At 44.4% G+C, this 25409-nt stretch overlaps 1 protein-coding gene across 8 annotated transcripts in view; it reads right to left on the bottom strand.

Moving 5' to 3' along the window:
* LOC121603398 (voltage-dependent calcium channel type A subunit alpha-1-like) overlaps nucleotides 1-25409 on the bottom strand; it is an 83891-nt gene that overhangs the window by 19517 nt on the left and 38965 nt on the right. For 5 of the 8 annotated variants that reach the window (XM_041932040.1, XM_041932039.1, XM_041932043.1 and 2 more), the window contains 21 exons: nucleotides 19470-19652; nucleotides 19088-19360; nucleotides 17718-17818; nucleotides 16941-17096; nucleotides 16632-16852; nucleotides 16440-16543; nucleotides 15257-15372; nucleotides 14528-14587; nucleotides 13388-13492; nucleotides 12515-12544; nucleotides 11737-11934; nucleotides 11457-11671; nucleotides 10723-11387; nucleotides 10089-10652; nucleotides 9866-10009; nucleotides 9564-9765; nucleotides 9264-9428; nucleotides 6654-6764; nucleotides 3259-3342; nucleotides 2876-3058; nucleotides 490-581 (listed from right to left, as the gene is read on the bottom strand). In XM_041932040.1, the coding sequence (XP_041787974.1) occupies nucleotides 490-581; nucleotides 2876-3058; nucleotides 3259-3342; nucleotides 6654-6764; nucleotides 9264-9428; nucleotides 9564-9765; nucleotides 9866-10009; nucleotides 10089-10652; nucleotides 10723-11387; nucleotides 11457-11671; nucleotides 11737-11934; nucleotides 12515-12544; nucleotides 13388-13492; nucleotides 14528-14587; nucleotides 15257-15372; nucleotides 16440-16543; nucleotides 16632-16852; nucleotides 16941-17096; nucleotides 17718-17818; nucleotides 19088-19360; nucleotides 19470-19652 (3972 nt within the window). Of the gene's footprint in view, nucleotides 1-489; nucleotides 582-2875; nucleotides 3059-3258; nucleotides 3343-4654; nucleotides 4766-6653; nucleotides 6765-9263; nucleotides 9429-9563; nucleotides 9766-9865; nucleotides 10010-10088; nucleotides 10653-10722; nucleotides 11388-11456; nucleotides 11672-11736; nucleotides 11935-12514; nucleotides 12545-13387; nucleotides 13493-14527; nucleotides 14588-15256; nucleotides 15373-16002; nucleotides 16119-16439; nucleotides 16544-16631; nucleotides 16853-16940; nucleotides 17097-17717; nucleotides 17819-19087; nucleotides 19361-19469; nucleotides 19653-25409 lie in introns of all 8 variants that reach the window. The other 3 variants (XM_041932044.1, XM_041932047.1, XM_041932045.1) reach the window with 3 other exon arrangements.

The raw sequence follows: 25409 nt of genomic DNA, 5'->3' as shown, positions 1-25409 counted from the left end.
TCTTGTGATATTTCATGTACTGGAGAAGATCAGAAAACGGGCTTCTAGCTAGTCGAGTTTTGATGAGGAAGGCTTCTCTGTCGATACACCTCGAAGAATTGAACAGTGAAGATGAAGAAGTCTACTAGTGCATTCTGGTGTTTTAAACCATTTCACGGTCATAACTGTTGTTAACTATTTTTTCGATACTAAACTAATTACGAATGTGTTCCCTATTTTCGGTTTTGTAAACGTATATCCTAGAATACAGTTGAAATGCTAGTACTATTGACATTCAGTAATAGTTATGGTGACAGTGTTATTAGTAGTAGTAATAGTAGTAGAAACAGTTTTAGTAGTTATAATAGTAGTAGATAGTAGACAGTTCGTTGTATATTGTTTTAGATAGGGGAAACAGTAGTAGAGATGGTTTACGTCTGGGAAGAAACTGTAGTAAATGAAGTCTTATGCTAGTTGTGAGCGTGATATGCAGCAGCAACGGACACCTACCTGAACAGTAGCATCAGCCCTTGGACAAATGAGCGGAAGTTGTTGTGTCTAGTGATAGATGATTCAGGATCTAGCTCAATATTCCCAAATACCTAAGTTCAGGCGGAAATTGTTGTATAGTTTTTGTTTTTTTTTTGGAACACCGTTTGAACACGCATTTGTGCGCGAGTTCACGAGTTGAAGTCACAAAACATAATTTACAGCAATTAAAAAAAAATAGAACGTTCAACAGAAAAGACGTTATACCGTACATAATAATCAAACGCAAAAAATTTCAAAAACATAAAAAAAGGGTTAAAACAAACTGGATAAAATCAGGACAGTAACAGGGTCGCTCTAGCACTAGTAACCTTTTTTTGCTATTGAAATGTGGCCATATTTGAATGGTAGTGTGCAATATGGCCGAAACTGCAAACTGCTATAAACTACACGCTAACATAACACGCTAAGTTTGCACTTGAACTTGACTACCGAAAAGGTTTGCAATGTAAACAAAAACAGCGAAACTAAACATATGTACAACATGCCCAGTAACGTGAGTTGTCGAAACTTTTATAAAAGTATTGAAATTTATCAACGTGTTTTTTTGAGTGTTTTTTTTGAAACAAATCAAAGCAATCTTTGCAGGCATGTCGTACGTCAATTTCGGTACCAAAACTTCAATACTTTTGTTTAATGCATGGTTGTAGTAAGTTGCTCGTGGCGTAGCTTTAATGGATGAATATTTTTCAAAAATATCAACTGTAACTTGGAACTTATTGGGAACTGGGAACTCACTTACTGCTGCGGCACACTTAGTGCGATGATTATTACGGAAACATTACCGAACCACAGACCGTACTCAAACTGTACAGGAACGAACTTTATACGAGCTATATATGGTTTAGCAGTCGCCAGTATCTAAACGACTAGCGGTATACACTCACATACACACACACATATACAGGTACGTTAAAAAAGAAACATTTACAAACGGGAAGATGGAGGATGTACAACCAACGTGTGTTCAACAAGTGTGTAGCAGCCATCTTGCCCTGATTGTGTTAGCATTTGCAACTATATCAAGGAAGTTTGGTAAGGGAGTTGTTTAGATCGTCTTCTTGTTTGTGTGTGTGTGTGTCTATTTTTTGTATCATTCGCTATATCGTATCTGGAGGTATGTGTGATGCGTGGTATCTCTAAGAGCTAAACATTTTGCCAATGCACTGCTTAAGGTTAAGAAACGGTTGAAACATGACGTAATACGCCACATTTATACCAACCGGTCGCTAGAGTGTATCATCACTACAGGCTACAGGTGTGCGTGTGTGTGTGTGTCTGTCTGATCGATCAGTAGTAAGGTAGGCTGGGGTAAGTGGATTATTACCGAAAAAGCAGCAGTAGAGCTCCGAAAAACGTTTGAAAATTATTGTGACGATTCAGAGCCGTGTCAGGATCAAACTTCATATTGCCAAAAACCTGCAGCAGACCCGTGGTGGGGTTGGAGATAGTGTTACGTTTTCGGCCGACGGGTGAAAATATGGCATGTATGGATGGCGGTTCATTTGATGTGTCGGCCGATCATCCGTCGTTTAAAGCATGGCGGGCAGACGGTGTCGGTGATGCATTTCGGGATGGTAGTTGATTCATAAGTATAAACGTGTTTTCGCAATGGGCATGGATTCCGGGGTTTGGAAATGCAGGAGTAAAATAAAACAAAAACGTCCTATCCGCTAAGCCCTTGAAGCATAGTTTTTCACCGTCACTGAACAACATAGAAAAATGGCTTTACGCTTTGATTGTTTAAATTCCAAAATTTCTTAAATGTGATCCGATGGTAACGCTTAATAATCTGATCTATTTCCAACGGTCAAAGGCGCTACTAAGCTCAACGTGTGTACGGTGGTAATGCAAGTGTGACTAGTTTAAACGTTTCTGCTATGAAGAACGGTGAAGAAAGAGTAAAAATTGTGAAAGCACTAAGTGCCTTTCAGAGACTATTTTTTCAACGATATTGCGAATGAAGTCGTTTAAAAGAGTATGTGAAAACCTATTTTTTCTATTCTAAAGAAACTGGAAAGAACAAAACCCCAGAGAACAAACATTCTAACCACTAAACGGACCCATCCTGTTCGCAGCTGATATTTGATTGAAAATTTGGATTTCATTTTGATCAACAAAAGGATACTAACACAGACTGATGAAATCATAAACTGATTAATGGCCTGGTTGCGAATCAATTCCGGCGAAGAAAAGGAAACACAAAACTCTGGCACTAAACATTGGTTTTGTTTTTCGCCATTATGCAATAAAATTAAAACATAAAACGGGAAACAAAACTGAACTAAAGAGAAATAGTTGAGGTTATTTGAGCGGTAATTAAATGCATTGAAAACTGGAAAAATACCTGCATGCCAATAATTGCGTAGATAAAAAATAGCATGGCAATCAGCAAACAGACATATGGCAGTGCTTTGAATGATTGAACAAATGTCCAAAGTAATATACGTATTGTATAACCTTGTCGCAGTAGTTTGATTAATCGTGCAGCACGAAACAGTCTTAGGAATCCAACGTTGAAGGAATTTTCCTACAGTGTCGATGGAAGTGTTGTGGAAAAGAGAAAAAAAGAGCATGTGTTGAAAGGGAAGAAAGAAGAGAAAAGTTGATTATTCGTTTAGTGGTGAACGATTGCTTAGGGCGTTTGCGATTACATCTACCACACTACCGGAATGGTAAATGAGATACACCAAAGACAGAAATGCATACGTCAAGATGTACATTACTTACCCCTAATTCTAGAACTAAAGCGTCGATAATACTTCCAATTACTGTTATAAAATCGAATATGTTCCAAGGGTCCTTGAAAAAATTCTGCTCAATAGGGTTAGAAATTTAGCATGTGCATGTGGGATTTATTTGTTTTAAAAATTTGGAGAAAGGAAGGAAGAAGAAAAAACATACAAGAAAGTCAGTATTTGAGAAGATTTTTATGTATGTAATTTAATCTGCGATTATGAGCTTGATGAATGATATTTCTTTTTTTGTTGTTAATTTATGGTTGATGGATGTGATGATTGGTGAAATAGAAATCAATATAAAAAAAACATATTCAATTGTCTAGTGATAGCTTTCACGATATCTAAATCAGTCTACTGAAACGTAAAGGTGATGTACACGGTTCGACATAGTAGAAAGTAAATGTGAAAATAGAAACAAGCAAAGTATGCTAATAAAACTCAAAAACAAACAGAGAGTTGATATTAATTTCAAGGAAATTAAACGAGCAGCGTCTGTATACATCACGAAGAAAGAAAACAAAATCGAACAAGGCTTCGTTTGATGAGCTTTGCGTCTAAAACTAAAACCTAAACCGCCCGTTATTGGCGGATCTAGCCGACGAGCTAACATTTCAGAAAAAAAAACGGTAAGAAAATGTACAAAGAAATGAAAACACAACTCATGGGAAACGAAGTTGAAAGATAAAAGATGAAAAACGAACGGCTCGAGAGAAGTTTCGTTGATAAATCTATGAACATCAATTGATAATTTCATCGCTTACACTACCGAGAAAAACTAACGTTACATGAGGGTGAGAATAAAAAGACAAAGCGAATAAAACAAAAATACCAAAACTAAAATGCTATACTGTATGCCATGACAGGGGTACCATGAGAGCAAATGGATGAACTACGAGCAACAGCGTTCCGAGGGAAGGTGGAGAAAACTAAAACATAAACCAAAGCCTTCGCAGGTCCGCTCGGCGGGGTTAGTAAAAGTTGTTGAATAATTATCCATTACTAACTTGTTTACACATTACTTGTTGATAAACTTAACTGAAACATGATATTGGCAAACCAAGATTTATGTTGTCCAAGCAAAACGAAAATAAAAATGAAACATCAAAACATGTCTTTACCATCTGTTGCTATACGTTATCGTTACGCTTAAAGAAATGGTTGTAACGTACAGTGAGTGAGACAAATAAGTTCGACAGATTAAGCAAAAAAACAACCAAAGATCAAACGCAAATGGTACGATGGTGCAAATTGTCCATCTTTTTTAATCTAAGACGGTTTTGGGGTTTTTCTTTTCTGTATCGGCTCGGTTCGGTTTTAAGCGTTTGGTTTGTTAGATGATGCACGGAAACGGCGACACGAACGAACGATGAACGGCCAGTACCAACCTTACATCCATAAGCGATTAGTTTCATAATAGTTTCCAGCAAAAAGAAGAAGGTGAATACCAAATTCATGAAGCTCAGAATATCAATCAGTGTCGTTGGCGCGTCGTGAAACTGCAGAAAGGAACAGGGGTGGCAAATCAGCACATCTTGTAGTTACGGTTGAATTGTATTGCAGTTGTAGAGATTTTTGGAACAAAGCTTTCGCTGGCTACGATATTACCAGCCGGATAGGTACGAGAGCCGAAGAACTTTTTAACCAAACTTTTGAGTTGCGTTGCAAACACACGCTTGGGACGACTACTGCTGAGTGCTTCTTTTCTGTTTTTTTAAGTTTAGCTTCTCATTCTCAAGAAATCATCCGTTGAGTACCCATAATTTTAGAACGAAATAAAGCGAAAAGGGGAAAACAAAAGCAATACAATCACTTACAACATGCAGCATTTGCATCATCATGTTTACTCACAGTGAAACGAACGGAAAAGCAAGAGTTAACAAAAAATGTAAAACAAACATAAACCGTTTAAATGTGACATAGAAAAGTTAACGGACTCAAGGCTGATTCGAACATAAGTGCATTTTTTCGGGCAGACTTTAAGACAGTGAAGCTAGAAATTGACCAAATCAAAAGACTTCAATGCCGTTACGTGCGGGAACATGCCAAGATGCTGAAGGTTTGGTTTTGCAAATGAATATTTCGTATGAAACATGCACAAACGATCAAGCAAGGAGTATAAGAAATGAAATATTTCACAGCCGAGGAAGGAATCGTGCTTGTTGTATCATATTTAATATTTTAATCTTTTCCATTTGTTTGTAAAATCGTTTTATAATGACTACAAAAATGCGTATAATATTGAAGCCACCAGAATCCTTTCTCAGCGTAAATTGAACATGCAAGATACGGGGCAATGGGTGAATCATGCAACGGTACAGTGACTTCTATGCCGAATGGAACAAGCGACAAACGTAACATTGTTTTTAGAAGGAATCATTACATGCTCAAGTCGTATGTCAAGCATGTTCATGCGAATCTATCGATATTTTAAAAGCAGACATGCAATGAAACTATGATAATGAGTTGTGATGAAAACAAACAACTGAACAGTGAGTAAAAACAAAATCTGAAGCAATGAAATAATGGAAATAATATCGAGAATAGCCACGAAAAAAGCAAAGCAATGTACACTAAATCAGATAATAATCTAGTATCTTACAATGTTTGAAGTAGAAAGACTAGATATCATAATTTTGTAGTGAAAGATTTTAGTGTAGCCTTAAATAACACAAAAGGTACATGAAATCTTTCACTCGCTTAAATGTAAATGCAAAAAAACGAACTTTTGTTAACTGAACTGTAAAATTGGTAATTGGTTTTATTTAAAAATAAAACATTAACACAAATAAACTCAAAATCAAACAAATAAAGCAGAGCATAATTGCAAAGATTTGATAAGCTTCGTCATGGCTTGAAACAATATCATAAATGCAACAAACAACTAATTAAATTTGCTAAAGCTGGCACTTACCTGACACATTGTATGGTCATCGTAGAACATATGCTATTTAAATTAAGTTAAGTAGAAATATATGTTTAATCCACGTACCTGAGGTGAGATGAGTTCCTGGAGATCAGCTCTAGCCCCATTTGATTTGCTTTCCTGTGCGTTACGTTACGAAGCAAAATGCATGCATTACCTACCTTTCTCTATGGGGCGTTTCAAGCAAATCCGAAGCATATCAAACCTTTGCTGTGCAAATGAACTGTTTGCTGTTTAAGAGTTAAAAATGGTACGAACTTGCAGCAACAAAAACATGAGCGATGAGTGGTGAGTTATAATGAAACGAAACATAAATGAAGTTTGGCTGAATGCAGATTACTTTTTTTTTTGCGATTTCACGATATCATCATTATGAGCTCATTCACATTTGCAGCCAACTATGTATCGCAGTTATCACAGCAGCGATTGTGCAGTGATCATCCGTTGCCGAATATACCCACCTTTACGCCAAATCCTATTATTTTCAGTATAGTTTCAACACTAAACATCCCGGTAAATCCCATGTTGAGATATTTTAACGATTTCTCAAACTCTTTTCCTTGATTGTGATACTGCGCAAATAAGGTAAGTCGTATATAAGGGATGTGTGTTAATTGAGAAAAATAAATAAGAGAAAGAGAGAGAAAAAAAAACATTCAAGTAGACACCAAAAATAGGACAAACAATTGATGTAGTTTCGACGGGACAAGAAGGAAGATCGGGGTCGAGCATTATTTTGTGAAGATAGTGGGTTGTGATAAAGCTGGCGCACTCAATAAAACCCCACAATGGAAATGGTTCAAAGGTAGTTCACTTAAAACAGGCCACAGCACAAGGAAACATAGGTCCTGCGAAATACGATACGATCTTAAGTTATGTTTTCACTCAGACTTACATACAATTCAACTGACGCTTCAGTGACACGTAAGGGAGCGCTTTCGAAATGAAGTTTAGCATCTTTAACACTTTCTGTAACAATTAGAGCAACGTCAGGTTCATCGGGTGAACCGCGCATTCCCAAACAGGGTGAGATAAAACGCGGTTTAAACATGTTCAGTATGCAGATCGGAGCAGGATCGTACTATTTTTGTGTATGACGCACGTGAATGGAGTGACGTGGAATGACGCAAAATGAAATGGATGACCGTGTAAAATAGTATGTTACATGTTGGAACCAAACACAGTGACGCACGCTTACAACAGCAGTACAGCAGTAACATTTAACAGTACACAAAGGTGATGAAGGGATTGATCACGAGATACCAATGTCTCGTTGAAAGCATTCGCAGCTGTGCCATTCTTTGCGTGCAGGTTAAATGCAGATGCGTTTGTGATGGGTGTGTCGATGTGTGTCTGTATGTGGGTATATGGGTTCATATGGGGTTCATGCTTGTGCAAGTGAATGACGCAGGTGCACGGAGGCAAATGATGTGATGAGCTGTGTGTGTGACGAACTGGTGGATGCAAAGATTCATCACAACGGCAATTGCGCATTCGAACAAACACATACCGGTAGGAAACAGCGGTGCAACAGTGTGTATCTGTGTGTGTGTGTGTGTGTATGTGTGTGTGTGTTCGTTGGGGGGATGAAGACAGAAGTGCAGCTTACAGTTATCATGCCAATAAGGAAAGACAGTTTGTGAAACCATAAATCAACAGCACACGAGCCGGAGCTATAACCGTTGACCCGTTCGGTGCATTCAAACACGGCAAACGGACACCATAAACAATAGGGGAATAACGCATACATACATACTCATGCGACGCACATTCACGGTACAAAACATTCAACAGTCACTACACGGGCACTAGCAGGCATGCTCATTATGGTGAGGAGGGTTTGGGAGTATAGCAATAGATTGATCGAGCATAGACACCTCACACCAAACAAAAACTAAAGTTAAAAAGTGCATGCGATTGTATCGAACTTAAAAATCATCAGTCACAAGACCATGCAGAAACAAAAGGAAAACAAAACCATACAATCGGAACAATCAACAATGCATCAAGAGTTATCTTTGGATGATATTTCAATATTTGTTCATATCTTTTAACAACTGTTTTGTTATATTGCTAAAGTTTTATGCATGCATTAATTTATTTTGAATGGGAGGCTTCCTCATCTTTTTAATCTTGTTTCTGCATTGTTCCGGTTAAAATGGTCAGATTTTGTTGTTGATTTTTAGTGTATTATTGATTGTTGGACATGCAAAAAAATTAACACAAAAATTTTTATGTAACAACACGCAGATAAGCATGCTTTTCAGTTAGTAAAAGTGCAAAATGCAAAACAAATAATAAGAAAAACGCAAAACAACGTGCAAAAAGAAACATCATGCAAGACAAAACATCATGCCAGACAAAACCGAGAACAGTAAACGTACAATAAAAGAAAACATACAACACAAAAGACGTGCACCAACGAGGAAACAGTTCAACTATGGTTAACAACTAGTAAACTGAGATTGGAAACTGAATGATTGAACGTAACAAAACAAAAAAAAACCATAGCTACACTTCAACGGAGATATCAAACTGTGAAACTTGTTTTCCCTACCATCGCAATACTCTGACTCTGACTTCACTCAGAACTGGGAGAGGGAAAATGCAGGACAGTTCCTATTATTTACATTTATATATCATGTGTGTATATGTTTGTTTGGTCCGTTTTTTTGCATTGAGCATTGTGTGTGTCTTTTTATCTTCGTTTTTGTTCAGCTGACTTTGAGAAATTGTTAAACATTGCTGCATTCAAGCTAGGCGTCTTGATCGAGGGTGTGAACCTGCCTGGATGTAGCTTACACACGCGCACTAACATCTCCAAGATGTATTGCGTACATCCGCTAACAGCATGTGCATGTTATGACGATAGGAGAGTAAGCCGTTTGTCAGATTTTTCTCTATTTTCCACTGCATTAAACTGTGATTAGTTGCACCGTAGGTGGAATACATCGGAAGAGCTCCGAGTAAGACAAACGAGGGGTGGGGGTGGGGTAGGTTCGTTAAATGTTAGAGAGGAGGAGGTAACGAAAATCAACAGCAGGGAAGCAACATGCAACGCACATACGCACCTTCATCATCAGCAGTAACGTGTTGAACACGATCAGCATCATTATGAAGTACTCGAACGGTGTCGAGACGACGATGCGCCACACCTTGTACTTAAAACTATTCCGCTTGTTTGGCATGTAACGCTCCAGAGGCCTAGCACCTATCGTAAAGTCAATGCACGATTTCTGCAAAGAAAGAAGCACAACAGTACGGACATGTGTGTGTATAGGATTGATATTCGGGTTTGATTGTACCGGCATTACAACCCAGTAATGCTCTCGCCTGAGTACGCCTGAGCTGCCTGAGCTCGTTTTCTTTACCTGATTTTTATCTATCTCACCGTCCTGCAGTTCCGCTTCACCTTGCTCTTGGAATGTAATGATAATCAAGGCCACGAATATGTTAACAAAGAAGAATGGAAACACGATGAAGTACACTATGTAGAATATGGACATCTCTATGCGAAAGTTTTGGATTGGACCCTTGTCTTCGTAGGTAGCGGCCATCGAGTTTTGGAGCACTCTGCAAGCAAAAGAGAAGGAACCCGTTACCGACACGGTGGCTCAAAGTGGTGCTTTCAGGTGGCATTCAGCCATAAAGTAGTGAAAGTGGGAGAGCATACTGAGGCCAGCCTTCGCCGGTTTGCACGGCGAAAAGTGTTAGCATGGCGGTCGCCACGTTGTCATAGTGGAAACTTTGCGTCTTCCACTCTCTCGGCTCCCTTCGTGGCAGTTGATCGGCACCGTCGTACACGAAAAAGTGTCCCCTGCAAGTAGAAAGATGCGCAAAAAGCGTTGGCTCAACGGTTTTTTTTTTTGGCCCAAGCCCAACCACGGAACACTTACTTGCACTCCTCGCTCGTGTGCTTGCTGTCGTCGGTGCAGTAGAAAAACTTCCCGTTGAACAGCTGCACCGCAATGACGGCGAAGATGAACTGGAACAGTATGTACACGATCAGGATGTTGATCACGTTCTTGAGCGAGTTGACGACACAATCGAACACCGCCTTCAGCTTCGGCACCCGTTTGATTGTTTTCAGCGGGCGCAGCACGCGTAGCACCCGGAGCGATTTGATTGTGGAAAGGTTCTGGCCGGCACTGCTGCCGGTCATGTCGAAGCCGAAGCTGACGGCCGCACAGATCACGACCACCGCGTCCATGACGTTCCAGAACTCGCGCAGATAGCTGCCCGGGTGCAGTATCACGCCGAGATCTACGATCTTCAGCAGCATCTCGATCGTGAACACGCCGGTGAAGGCGTAATCGAAAAAGTTAAGAATTTTATTCCGCGGCGAATCCTCCTCGACCGGGTCCTCGGCGGCGAGCGCGATCGAGGACAGCGAGATGACGACCATGATGAAGAAGTCAAAGTACCGCAGGTTCACCACCCAATGTGCGCCACAGCGTATCCTGAAATGGGAATTTATTTTGAAGCTAAGTTGCAAACAACTTTGTGCGAGAAGCTGACACTGGCACTTACGGATTCGTTGGTGACAGCACAAACATCGACGAGTACGGCAGCATCGGCTTCGGCCCGTCCGGTATCTCGTCGTCGTCCTCCTCCTTCTCTTCGTCCTTCTTCTTGCTCTTTGTGCTGCCACCGCTCCCGTTGCCTCGCGTCGGCGACGGGCTGGACACTTCGACGCGGGGCGGCGAACCATCGTTCTGCATGTGCAGCGCCTCCATCTCCTTGTCCAGCTCCATCTGCTGCTTCTCCTTGTTCTCCTCGAGCTGCTCCTCCTCGGCGGCGGTGAGCTCCTGTGCGTTGGCCAAATTGTCGACCGCGATAGCCAAGAACACGTTCAGCAGCGTGTAGTTACCGAACAGCACCAGAATGATGAAGTACAGCGAGTAGATCATGCCCTTCTTGTGGCCTCCCTGCGACTCGATGCCCTGGTACATCACCTCGTTCCAATCCTCGCCGGTCAGGATCTGGAACACGGTCAGCAGTGCGATCGGGAACGTGTTGAAGTTGGTCGGCGGGGTGCCGTCGGGCAGATTGAACTGACCGCCGAACAGCTGCATGCCGAGCAGGGCGAAGATCAGTATGAACAGGAAGAGCAAGAACAGCAGCGAAATGATGGAGCGCATCGAGTTGAGCAGCGAGATGACGAGATTGCGCAGCGAGGACCAGTACTTTGTGACCTACAAGGAGAGGAATGGCGTAGCGTTGGTTCAACTGCTGCTTGCCACGAATGCTTCACCGATAGCTACCTTAAATATCCTCAGCAAGCGCAACGCACGCAGCACGGACAACCCGAACGATCCGCCCTTCACCTCGGACCAGACGACCTCAAAAATGGAACCGCTAATAACGACACAATCGAACCGGTTGAACGATGACTCAAAGTAGATCCGAGGCCCCAGGGCGTACATCTTGATCCACATCTCCATCATGAACAGCCCGAGAAACACGTACTCCGCGTAGTCTACAACAAACGAAAAAAAGTATATGATTAAAACAGCCCAACTGCGTCTCGTAGCGACTACTTACACAAAAACTGTGTCAGCCAGTTCGGTTGTCCGTAGTGTTCAACCGCAACGCAGACGGTGTTGAAGAACACCAGCACTATGACGAACCAGTAGAACCATTGCGTCTTGACCGTGTGTCTTATCCAGAACCGGAAACGCTTCTCCGCTCGCCAGAAGCCTTTACACTTTCCTTGCGTTTTCACTTTGGCTTTTAGGTAACCTGCAAAGGAACAGGGGAAACCGGGAAACCAATTAGATTGCTGCAGATGCACCGCCAGCTCTATACGACTACTCGGCAGAGATAAGGTCTACAAATCACTACTTTCGCTAACGTTTTAGCGTGATACAACCGAAACAGTATGTATGCAAATGAAATGGTATGGTTCACAATCTATACAAAATGAATGGATAGAAGCTTGTTGCTCACAACTCTAGCGTGTTGTTTCAATGTATTACACTAATTATAAAAGAAGCACCTGTTGCAATACGCTTTCTCGGACACGTTCTTTACTTTACTACTTTATTTTACATTCAATTTACCTGCTTTGTTGCTTTGCACCTAATTGCAACTTCTACAAACATTAGCCTACGCTACGAACTCCTTTATCAGATCACCTTTCAGTGAGTGTAATTTTAACCTTTTAAGCCCTGCACCAACATTACCGTACTGGCTAGTTTGCCGTTTGAAGTTTTACTTCAATAATACAAGATACAGCCCAAAATACAACCCTCTAGCGCCTACAGAGAAGCTTGCTAATTGTGTAAAAAAACAATAGAGAAATAATTGACTTATGCCGTACCTTTACCTTTCTTGCGCTTCGGAACAAAGACTGTCACGCGCGTCACGGAGATTGGGTTTGTTTGTTTGTTCAAAAATATGTTTTGATTTTCATTTAAGTTTGACATTCAAAAAAAATTAATGCACATCGTTGTGAGGACAGATCGCGGTGGCGATGTATGGGAAGATACAGTGCATGCAACATGAAATAGAAAATAGACAGATGAAGAATAGAAAACCCAACAAACGAACAAACACGGACGGGAAATGTTCAAACGGATATGGCCAAACAGAAACATAAAGACAGAGAAACACAGAGTAGTAGTAGTAGTAGTAGTAGTAGTAGTAGTAGTAGTAGTAGTTGTTGTTGTTGTTGTTGTTGTTGTTGATGTTGTTGTAGTAGAGGTGAGTAAAGTAACAACTGAACGTATTTAAACAAAAAATTAACACTTCAAAACGTTTCAACGCAACACCATCACAGATAGATCACGGATAGAACACGTTTGCAGCTCGGTCACTGTGGATGTGTTTGTATCTGTGTATGTGTGTCTATGTTTGTTTACGTTTTGTATTTTCCGTATCTGTGTAAATGTGTATGTGTATGTTGGAGTAGAAGCCGTAGGAAAACTGTGAATAGGGTTACAAACAACACTACAACTTGTTTCTCGATTGCATACTTTAAGGCGCTTCGAACAACGCGCCTTAAATCATGTAATCTGTATGACACAAGTCTGATGTTATGCGTTTGTTAGTCGTTCTTAACAATGTTCTGTTAGGGGCTAGTGTGTGATGTTGATTTTTAATGTTTTATATTAAGTTTTAAGGTTGTGTTTGTCGCGTTTGGTACTTGGTTTGGGTCAAACGAGAAGAGATAAAAATTAACAGCTCAATTTACCGTCATCACCACAATCTTCGTCCGGGTCGTCCTCCTCGGTGTCGGTGGATTTGGATTTGCCGAGATTTTTCAGCTTTTTCCGCTTGGCCGCTGCACGCCGGCGAGCTGTTGTCGGTGCAGCATGAAAAGAGTACACACACGAAAAAAAAAGTATGAATAAAGACCGAATCGCACGGAAGCGAGAAAACATAAACAGACGTCATGGGCAGAACAACAGTTGATGTAACTATGCCATGTTAAATGCTCTCGCTCTCTCTCTCTCTCTCTCTCTCTCTCTCTCTCTCTCTCTCTCTCTCTCTCTCTCTCTCTCTCTCTCTCCATGTGTCATACTCTCACTCTCTGGGAGTTTTTCCCGCGCACTAAACAACAACACGCACACACGCGCGCCCGGAACCGTCACCTGGGTTCCACGAGCACACGCTCACGTGATAAGCGTGAACCCTCCGGTCGGTTCGCGCGTGTTCACCCGACGGCCTGCGTTCATTTCGGGCGGTGTAGTTCATCTGTCGTCGTGCTGGTATGCGAGGGTTGGTGTGTTGCACTCGTGGGAAGTAAACCGTCTCGCCTTTACACCACTCGCCCTACGGTGGCGGTGTGTTGGTCTCGGCTCGGAGCACTGCGGCCGGCGCATGCGAAGTATGCTGGGAAATGGTTGGTGTGTGTTGTTTGTGCAATACCGAGCGAGCATACGGCACACGTGTCGTCCCCGATGGCAGGTGTCCAATTTCCCCGATTGAGACAGAGAGAAGATGGGAACGTTCGGCGAGCGAGGGGTCGGGTGTACAGGGTGAGCGGTTCGTGGTGCGGTTTGCAGGGCAAGGAAACCCTGGGGAAGGGGCCATAGGGTTTGTTCTATTTATTCCTTGCATTGTTCCATGTGTGTCGCTGCGGTGAACCAAGTATGTAACGCGATGTCATAATTTATGGCGTTCCAATTTCCTACCGCACGGGAGGCGCCGCTGGTAGTGGTGCGCATTCAATATACACACACACACTCACACACAGAGAGCATGTATCGGATGGGGATCGTTGTGCGGTGCATAGAGAGCAGGAGGATGATATTAAATCTGCATTTCCGTATCGATACACTACCACCAACTCCCATGACACAACGGTTACAACAAATGCTATACTACGAACCTTCCATAATGTGCAACCGTTCCTCCTCGGTAGTGCGCTCCTCGGCCAGGATCACTTCCTCTGTGGGTGTGTTTGTGTGTTTTGGGGGGGATGTGCGTGCAAATGTCACCGTATAGGCGTAGAAGGTGCGAGTTGACGCGGTTCCGGTTCCAATTTCCAGATGGTAGCCGTCCAGTTCGATGGGGATGGGGAGCACACAACAGCACAGGCAGTACGTGTTGTACGTGTGGTTGTGTGTTTGTCGCATGTGTGTGTGTGTGTGTATATGTGTGTTTGTGTATCGAGAGTTGCGATGGGTGGTTTCGGTTGAAATGGGAGAATAAAATGACGAGAGTAATTAGTAAGCCAATTAGTAGGCGCGCTCCGCAGTCGCTCAGCGTATGGGGACGTGAGGATGGTGGTTTGCTGAGGGATGAAGGGGTGGCGAGCCAAAATGGTACGGGAATTCGTGCAAGATTTGCCGTAGCCGGATGATAGCGTGCAGATAGGGATCGTTGGAGCATCCAGAAAAACCCCCTGGGTTGGCAAAAGCTCCGCCGCCCTCGGGCGTGTTTTGTGCCCCCCCATACAGGGCGCCTGCCTTCCCCGGAGGGTGGGGTTCAGAGGGGCGGGGGTAGGTGTCGTGTGCAGTGTGGGATGCCGAAAACGGAATGTGGTGGTTCGAACAGGCAGGACAGGGGGGGGGGGTGGTTTGCACATGCACAAGCCAAAACAATAGCAATACTCTACCCGCTTTACAAATCCACTCGACGTAGCCGTTTAGCTCTTTTTCTAGCTGCTGTTGCCTACGTAGCTTCAGAAACTCTTGGCGGTTTTCTACCTTTTCCCTCTCCTTCGCAAACTCTCTACGGGGAGGAAAGGGAAAATAGGGCGATAAATGGTTTTTGAAGAGAGAATCGTAGGTTAAAACCAAAAAACAATGGGAGCCATACAACAAGCGAAACGGAAAAGAAAAACAGAAGAAAAAAAAAACACGGAAAGTTCGACCGTACGTTGCGCGTTTGCCTAGCGCGCGGGTTGCTTATCTTTGCTGCTTTGCGTTTGCTGATTTTTTTGTACGAAAGCTCGGCGCACAAAAGAACGGAAGTGGTTACGGAACGAAATAGATAAATTGTTTTGCGTGTAAATGCTTGCCGCTGTAAGAGCTGGCTGAATAGTACGGGGCAGGGCAGGGTTGAGGAAAACTAGGTTGGTTGGGAGGAGCGGGGGGGGGGTTGGATCCAGCTGAAAAGAAAATCGTTCAAAAAGGGAACTAAAACCGGGAGTGGCCTGGCGAGCATTGCGGCAGTAAGAGCATAAAGGGGAAGTTTATTACAAGGGAAAGTTGTATGGGTGGGTCGGGGTGGGCCTATGGGAGCAGATCGTTCGAGCGTGCTAGGCGAAGCCGATCGGATCTGGTTTAATGGGAGCTTTTTTTTTTTTTTAAATCTGTTACGGAAGGTTCGGAAGAGAGCAAAACAAATCAATTTTAAAACCTGCTTGAGTAATCCAGTCGAGATATGATGTCATTGCTTCGACAAACATTTGCCTGGAGCGACACTTGTGAAATTGAGCCTGTCGCTCAACGCGTCCCCTTTCGTTGGAAAACTCTCTGCGCGACGTGGCGGGACGTGAAGGAAGGATGTAGGTGTGTGTGGCACAGACACAGTTTTATTTTTTTGGTTTGGTTTTTTGGGCACAAATTACATATCAAAACAAACACAAGAGGTACGTTAATTGTTGTGTGAGTTAATACTGGACGAAAAAACAAAATCTTTGAAGAACGAAACGCAATGAGTGGCAGCCTGCTGAAAGGCAGCATTAAGTGCTGCCTCTTGGCCAACAAATAAATCAATTTTTGTTTTTGGTACGTGTGACGAAAAATCATCGATGGCCGGTCCGGCCGGTCCAGTGTGAAACCACGTATACCTACCCGCTGAGCACACCGAGAACTAGATTAAGCATGAAAAAGGATCCCAGCACGATGAGCGGCACGAAGTAGATCCAATTAAACGTTGACCCGAGCGCATCGTTCGTCTGGAAGTACAGCGCAGAGAAGCATGAAGCATGAAGTATGCTGAACGCAGGGTGCAGGGTGCCCACCCCAAGCGGTGGCCAAACCTACCCAGTACAGGATTGCCGTCCAGCCCTCCATCGTGATGCACTGAAAGACGGTCAGCATGGCGAACCCAATGTTATCGAAGCTGGTAATGCCGAAGTTGGGCCCTTCCCACTGCTCGATGCACGTGCTGTCGCTGCTGTTGCAGACGTACGCACCGGTCGGTGCTATCGTGTCGTTATCTGCATTGCAAGGCGTCGGGAATTCGCCCTCCTTCACGATTTGAGCTGCACGGAGCGGAGTGGAGTGGAGTGCGAAAAGCGGTTACTGGAGCTGGCGCAAACGCCATTACAGCGCTATCGCGCGCGTACTTACAGATATCCTCTAAGCTATAACAGCTCCTGTGTAGCGCACCGGAGTAAAACTCTAAGCCTATGATTGCAAAGATAACAATTGCAAACAAGACCAACAATCCTATCTGCAGCAAGGGCGCCATGGCTTTGATGATTGATTTTAAGACTACTTGTAAACCTGGAGAAGTGGGCAAGTTAGTCCGCACGAGTGACAAAAGAAAGGGACGGTCGGAGAGCGTGTGTTAGTGGGTCATGAACAAATCATAAATTAACTTCAGCTTCATTCAACTACAGGTGTAAGCAGTGCTAGAAACGACAAAAAAGCTGCTTACGAAGGGAAATGAGTTGCGCACGCTGCATAAAATCGGGCGTTTTGCTATGAAAATTGCATAGATTTAGGAGAGTATTAGATTTAATTGCTGCTTTTTGCATGAAAGAATGCTCTTAGTAGCTTGTTTGTCGTTTCAGTATAATTACAGGTGCTAAACTAGAATACAACAATGATACTATGAAAACAAGAACACAAATACTTTTACTTCAACCTGAAATTACTAAGTGGAGTTCTAAAATATTGTTTTTTTTTTCATAAACTACAAAACAACTTTGATTAAATTTTAAAAATTAAGAAAACAACTATTACCTTGAATGATTAAGAAAAAAATAGAAGTAAAATTTTGAAAATATTACTTTGTTACTAATCATTATTAATTATTACTACGAAAAGTAGAAATAAATAAATAAATACGCTACATGTACTACTGCTAGTTTTGCCAGCCGGCGTCTAGGATTGACTACTCACTAGGAATTCCAGAAACTAATTTTAAGGGCCTTAACACACGGATCGCCCTTAGTGTTCTCAGATCTACTTCCGGTCCCTTTTGGGGGAACAATGTGATGAATCTAGCAAACAGAGGAATAATTCCGGGGGTAAAAAAGTGTTCAGTGAAGACGTTGTTAGTAAAAAAATCTAAAATTACTTAGCACTAGCACTAGGGGCGTGGAAAGGATAAAAATAAAGCGACTCAAATTGGGCTGTCAGCAGTCGGAGATTTACGCGATACGTTGTATTATAAATTGCTGGCAAGATTTAGTCCATTGCGATGCAACCTTCGCGGGGATCCACTTCACGCGGTCATCAACGACTTGATGCTGATGGCAATGGGCGATGGTATGGAAATTTTTTACGACACTCCGAACTACAGAACCGAATCAGAACAGTCAAGCTTTCTCCTCATTTATACCACACTTGACCTCGTGACGAGTCGGGTTGATCCTATTAAGGTCAATTTCACCAGCAGGTGCCCTGCCGCGTTCCGCTGGGCGTCCCAGTAACCTTGTCCTGGCTTACGGTTTACGATGGATTTTGCATATCACTCCCACCCAGGGTCTTGACATACTTAGGCCACGAAGTTTGGGAGCACGGCGGACGAATCGTTAGCGTTGAGTGGACCGTTAAGTAACTAAAGAAGAAGACAAACCCCTCTACATCCTAGATACTATTCCTAGCGTATAACGAAACGACAAATCGCTGTGTAACAGTAAGGTATGAACGAAAAAGAAAAGAAAACAACTAGTAGCAATTAACTGCTGGCAGCAGTTCCCGTTCAACCAAAGCCGGCCGACGGGAAGCCACCGCCACCGAACACACGCGCAAACGGTTAGTAGAACGATCGGTCGAAAACACCGTACTTGTACTAGCACTAGCAAACTGGCCACTATGGAGGAAAAAAAAACACGCTATGGTTTCGCTAGCATTAATTGACGGTGACGAACGCTGCCGCCACCGGCACCTTCGCTTACTTGGAATCCTTGAAACAAGCTTAAGCGGCCGCAAAACACGAAATGATCGAAGCATTCGCAAATCAACGTCAACGTTGGCCTCAGCGAAAATAGTCATTGAACTGTGCGCGAATGAATAAAGGGGTACGGTTAGTGGTTGGGGCTATATGTGCAGGTGGATAGAGTGTTAACTTCACGGCGCGATGCCGTTAAAAGTGTTTATGTTACGAAGAAGAATAGCACAAGAAAACAAAAAACCATGAAACCATGCTGTAGGCTGCTTAAAAGTCCGAAAGGTTTCCGCTGTAAAATAGAGTGTAAAATTCCTCTCTTGCCGCACAAAAAGGGGACGCTTTCACCTTTGACCTCACACTGTGGCCTACGACTTACCCCGTAACTACGACGAAAAAATCCATTATGTTCCATATGTTCCTGAGGTAGGAGTGTTTGTGCATAACAAACCCTAAGGCGAGGATCTTCAGTGATGCTTCGACGCAGAAGATGCCCAAAAAATATGCTTCCGTTTTTTCCAGCTTCTGAGCAAGTATCGTCTTGTCTCCATGAGGTAAGTGCTCCTCCAGAGCCAATACCACGCAATTGGCAATGATTGTCAGCAGCACAGCGTACTCGAACGGAGGCCATTCAATGATGAACCGTGTGTATCTGCAGAGTTGGAGAGGGGGTGGACGGAGCAGGAGGAGATTTTGTTAATGCGGGGAACTTTTCGGCCAGAACTTTTGGCGTGTGATGGCAGGATCCATCTCCTACGTACTTCCTAATGATGTTGTCCTCTGATAAAATAAAGAGCGAGGTGGGTCCGCCTCCAGCCAGAGGCTGACCCCCTTGACTGCTGGGGCCACCCATTCTATCAGCTAAATAGTGGCCTCCTTTGCGTCCGAACTGAGTCCCGTTCGAGGTCTGACCTGCGAGCGCCGCTTCTTGAGCTGCAGCCAACCTGAAAAAAAATGAATCGTTAGAGGGTGTTAGTTTACGAGTGAAATAGTATTTAAAATATTACATTATAACGTTTTAACACACAAACGTTATATTAAGTTAAATTGTCCGATAAGTTGATATGAGATGAGTTTCTTTACAATCAGTGGTTATAGTTTTTCTTGCACGTCGATCAATCTCATAAGCTACCAATCAGCCAAAAGTTATGCAATCTACCCAACAAAGCTTGCTATCCAGCCGAATGTGGCTGATTTATTCGTTCAGATAAGAATATTGGATTTTTTCTTTGCGTAATATGACTTGACATTGACTCACATACTTTACAAATCACAAGGGACGTATTATGTGCCAACGTTGAAAAAAGAAATCAAAACTTAATTCTATCGACGTTACTGCTGTACATCATCTCTGCTCAACATTGCAGACCTTCAGAGCTACACTCTTCTGCGGCGTATCATCTCCCGCGTTCAAGCCCACAGTGACTGATTACTATTTTTTTCACCCTCCGTCACTACCAGCACCAAGAACTCGTTCGCAATTGCGCAACCACCATTAAATCAGGTCGAACGCTCCCAGCACTGCTCCTGCAGGTATGCATGCACGCCCATCGCTCGAATGATGATGTTGGCGATGGACTGCAGTCAGCCGCCCCTTGATAAAAGGATGAACTCCCTCATCAGCATTAGCAAAAGCACCGGGCGGGAAGAGCGAAAGCACCATAATCAGACTGTTACGCTGTTGCTGATGTGACGTCCGTACTTCGTTAGTCGATGGCACAGTATTTCTACGGTGTGCTACCGGATCGACCTGTGCATAGATAAATTTAGACCTGGATGCAGCTTCACGAACAATGCTGCCATGATATGTTGCATGCATGCTGCTTTCGGTGAGTGGCAGCAGGATCTTCATCCTGGGATGAAAAGAATGCTTGCGCTATACATTGCTGGCCTCTCCGCCCCTTCCTCGGTTGCAGCTTATCGTCCCATAATAAAGTTCATCAACCGCCAGCCAGGCAGACGGAAACGGAACTGGGTCACAGATGGCCCCTGGGATGCAGAAAAGTTACACGTTCAATTCCTATTGCTGTACAGCGTTCTAGAGTGCGAGAGACGCCTGATGTGCTACCGTTTAGCTTACGTGCTCTGCTTTTAATCGACTTGTAACGCGGTGCTTCGCCCATTAAACTCACGCGAGTTTCACGCCCGAGGCTACGCCGCGTCATTTGTTGCGGATTCAAACAAGTAGCAAACTGTGAATCGTGCTCTGCCAAACAACTTTGACTACCTATGCCTTCATTCGCTGTACAAATCACAACACTTATTGCTCGCTGGCCACATACTAGTAGGAAGTACGGTGACGCGAGGCAAACAAGTGAGGGTAAGAGATGTAGCACAAGCCGAGAGATATGGCTTTCAGTCACGAAATCGGAACTGTGCCGTGCCTACGGTCTGCGGTTATGATAGAACCGATTTGTTGTACGAGGTTATGGCATGCAGAGTGGAGCGCTGCGAGTGGAGCGAGTGACGCTGTGGTTAGATAGATATCGCACTTGAAGCTCGGCAATGATTTATGATTAATTTCTATCGATTTTTGTACACCGTCTATATGCGAGTGTGAGTTTCCGAATAAGATTCATGGAAAATGTAACCTAAAAGTCTTTCTAGTGCTTTTTAAACACATTCAATGCTACATTTCAGAAGTACCTTAGATCGGCATGAGCGCCTAAATGTATGCAGAAAAAAATTATTCTACTCGTTCCTCTTTCATGAATTCCTTCTTGCTATACATATGGTATACACCCAACGTAAATTTGTCATATTTATTAAGTAAGCTAGTAGTAGCTCTAATGACATCGGCACAATGTTTGGTCTTTCGAACCGGATAGCAGCTTCGATCTGCTCTGTGCATTCTCCTGAGCAGCCTATATTTCTTCACATTGCTCGTTATTTTATTGCACATACTTCAACCTAACAGCAGTGACATCCGGGTGCCTACTTTCGCGGAATGAAGCTATGGAATATCTAATTGGCTGTTTCCTGTCCCCATTGAATGGCTTTTTGCCGTTCGTTACCATTGCTTCCACTGTTCGAAAGCTCCTTTTTTTCTACCGAACGACAGTGCACGGGCCCGTCTGCTAATCGCAGACCGTTTATGCTGCGTGACATCGTTCGCCCTCGAACGATGATTGATGTCGGTGGATGGATTGTACATCGCTGCCCCGCGTATCAACTGTTGCGCTCCAAAAACCGCCGGGAAATGGGCTCGTACCGAAACAGCGGGCCGGAAAGCCGTATTGCGTGACACTGTTCGAGTCGCAAGTTGACTGTCGCTAAAAAAAAATACGATTAGCGACGAGAAAGTGAGTAAATTATATCCTCCACGATGAGTCCCGCGAGGACGGGCATGGAGCTAACGCCAACGCACCGCTCCGAAGGGCAGAGGCATGCTTGTTTATCATTTCCGGCATCGTTTAGGGAACGGTCCGGGGGCGGCGTAACGATCGCATATCATGAAATCACCATAAATTCAGCTGAACACACCATTCCGAACCTGCTTCTTTCTCGGCAACTCTGGCTCGGTGTGTTTCGTACCGGCAATCCGAATCTTGCCATAAATTGTTATGTCCTTCAGGTTTACTGCTTTCGTTCATGACACCACGCAGCACGTGCCAGCCAGCTCCCCCCGCTTGCTCTCGACGTCTGTCAAAATGCTAAGCTTTGGCGAGCACTTAATTCACCTGCAGATTTGGCCCTACCTTCGTTCGGCGCTGGCCAACCGGTACATGCCTTTGCGTCTGCTTTTATTTGGTATCGCTTACCACCACCCTGCCCGAAAGGATAATATGCCACACGCGGAGAACACGCGCCCGACCGTCGCTGTATCTCGTAGCGTATAAAACATTCAAACGGTAATGCATTCCCGGCCCCGGCACCGGCTATCTTGGCACCCAGAACCTCATCGCCCCTATCGCCTATCAATAAAAACGGATACGAAATCATGTAAAGTGACATAAAACCGTCACAAGCGTGACATAAACTTCGAACCACAGGATACTACGGCCGCCACATGTCACACACATGCGGCTGCTAGTAAAACAATCGAACACTCAACCCAAAACCGGAACGCCCCGACCGGACCCGGAATGGAACACGAACAGCGACGGGGGTTAGACAAAGCTGTCTCTCTAAATTATGTATACACACGATTACGTCACACTCAATGATACACACACGTACAAGGCACGACACCAGGACGGTACAGAACAACAGTTGCACCCGCAACGGGCGAGACCTTCACGCGAGTTGCTTGAGTGTTGGGCGCTCGAAAGGCGAAGTGCACACGGTATGGTTGGCTTACTAAAAACGCCAAGGATCAATCCAGTGTGCCTGTGTGGGCAGGAATCGTAGTGGAAATATTAATGTGAGCTCTATGGGGATGGGGGGGGGGGGAGGGGAAGGGAAAAAAAGAAGGCGCACTCTGCCCCGCAACCAACCAACCAACCAAACGTAAATATAGAATGCACGGCGATGATAATGGTGAGCTAGCCAAACCTTTCCTACACGAACATGGCTCTAACCTCCCGTACCCCTGCACACCCACACACCCGCACCGTGTGCAATAATCGATAAGTCAACACATAAACAAGTCTGACGCTGTACCTCGCTCGCTCGGCTCAAGTGTGCCAGACCGTATTAACCGTCCGCTCGGCAAATGGCGATGGTTGAAGCGCGAGACACGACCGATCGGGCGAACCCGCTGAAGCAACATGCGCTACACCCCGTCCGTCCGTCCGTCCGTGGTGGCTGTTCCGACACGTGGTGGTTTTTGGAAAATAATTTCTCCTCGCACACACAAGAAAAGCGCGAGTGCTACCCATCCGCCCCCCAAAAGGAGGGTTCCCTATGCCAACCGTCTGCGTCATTGTGATGGAACGGAAACTCTGCCGTGGGGCCGTTCTATTTTTAGCCTGCCGGGGGAAGGCGAGGCCTCCCTGTGATGCTACGACGTGTGCGTGGGTGCGCTTCCTGCTCCCCGGAAAGGATCGACTCTTTCAATGTGCAGTGATCATCATTAGAGCGAATACGATTGATGGCCGCCCATTCGTTATTACTGCCCGCCGCGCGTAATCATTACGATGAGCCCGCGTTTTATGTTACGCTGGGCACAATTTGTGCGAACCTGTGTGTCTTTCCCCTCCCCGAGGAATGGTGGCTGCTGGTACGGCACAAGTATCGTGGCGGAATTATCAAATTACCGCACCCAAGACCTCACCGGCTGGTGGGGGTGCAAGCGGCCGGATAATGCTCCACCGCGCACCACTAGATTGAAAGATATCGGCCACACATCGGGTTCATTACGTCGTGCTGGACCGCCCTGCTGGTGGTATGGAACACTCCAGCCACGCTTAAAACCCCGGTGGCGACCATCCTCGAGACTACGTGGGACATCAGGAAAATGCGACCAAGATCAATAGAGCGCGTGTCCTTGAACGTGCTCTAACAATGTTACCACGTAACGGTTGCCGCCACGATGCAAAGGCCTGCCCCCGCTCTCTCTCTCACTCTCTCCGCACGACAAAAACACGAGCCGTATCGATTTTGCACTGGAAGCTGGATGAGTTATTGTGTGCGTTTTTGTGTATGTGTGTGTGTGTGTGTGTGTGTGTGTGTGTGTGTGTGTGTGGGGTGTGTTTATTGTCTCATTTTTTTCCTTTCTGTTCACCTGCCACTTTGCTCCATTGCTTTCAAGTAGTTTCAGGCAAGAGGCAGAGAACGATGAGCGAACCCGGAGCGTCCACACCCTTGCAAGGTCAGCCGTCGTAAGCGTCCGCCCGATTCCCGGCCCAGCCTGGCAGCGGCTTAGCCCCCCCGGTGAGCAGCAAAACCGGCACGTCTTTTCGCTTCGCCCCTTGAAGCAGCGGAATGGATTTTGGATTTTGCTGTCCCTAAGCCCGGGACGGGAGTGTCCGAAGCCCACCGAAGCCATCCCCCCCCCCCCCCCCCAAAACCCGCTGCCTGATTGACGTCGTGGGTCTGACAATGAATTGGTAAGCCCCATTTTGAAATGGGGGGAAGAGTTTTCAAGCCTCATCGATGCTAAGGGCAGCCCGACACACAAATTTGCAACTCGACCAGCCTTTTCACACGATTGAATAAAGTGGCGCTAGGCGGAGAAGGGCTGCGATGTGGTATGCTGAACGGTTGCACAAGCGTAGTAAATGGTTTTTTGCTCAGCTGAACGCCAATCGCTTGAATCGTTTGACCTTTGGGGCCGGAAAACGACCGATGGCACAACAAAGGGTGGATCACGTAATTGTCAGCGTGTACGGTGTTGTGTTCCGTATGATTAATGCATCCTGTTTTCCTTTTATTTGTTTGCCGGGGGCACGGAATGTGGGTAGGATTAGAAGGCGGATTGCATATATCATAGTTGGCTTATTAGTTTGACCCAGTTTTTAGAGAAAAATGGCAGACCATTGGCAATGCTTCATGTAGGTCACACCGTTTCGTGTTTCATCCCGCATTTATGTGTCATTATTCTAGCACCAGGCTGCTCCTGTTAAAGCAATGCCAAGAAGCTTTCAGTAGTTATGGGATCATGTTAATTTGTTAATGATTATCGGCAAGGCAAATGTGTCAATGTTGTTTAATAACTCTTTTAAGTAAGCAAAATGCGCAAAAGAGCAGTATTGTCGCGAAAATTGCATACCTTTAGGCGTTTAGAGTGAAGCTTACAGTTGGTGCAGAAAATACAAATC

The sequence above is a fragment of the Anopheles merus genome, chromosome 2R (genome assembly GCF_017562075.2).
Source record: "Anopheles merus strain MAF chromosome 2R, AmerM5.1, whole genome shotgun sequence".
In the NCBI taxonomy this organism is placed as follows: Eukaryota; Metazoa; Arthropoda; class Insecta; order Diptera; family Culicidae; genus Anopheles; species Anopheles merus.
This window is presented reverse-complemented; position numbering and strand designations above follow the sequence as displayed.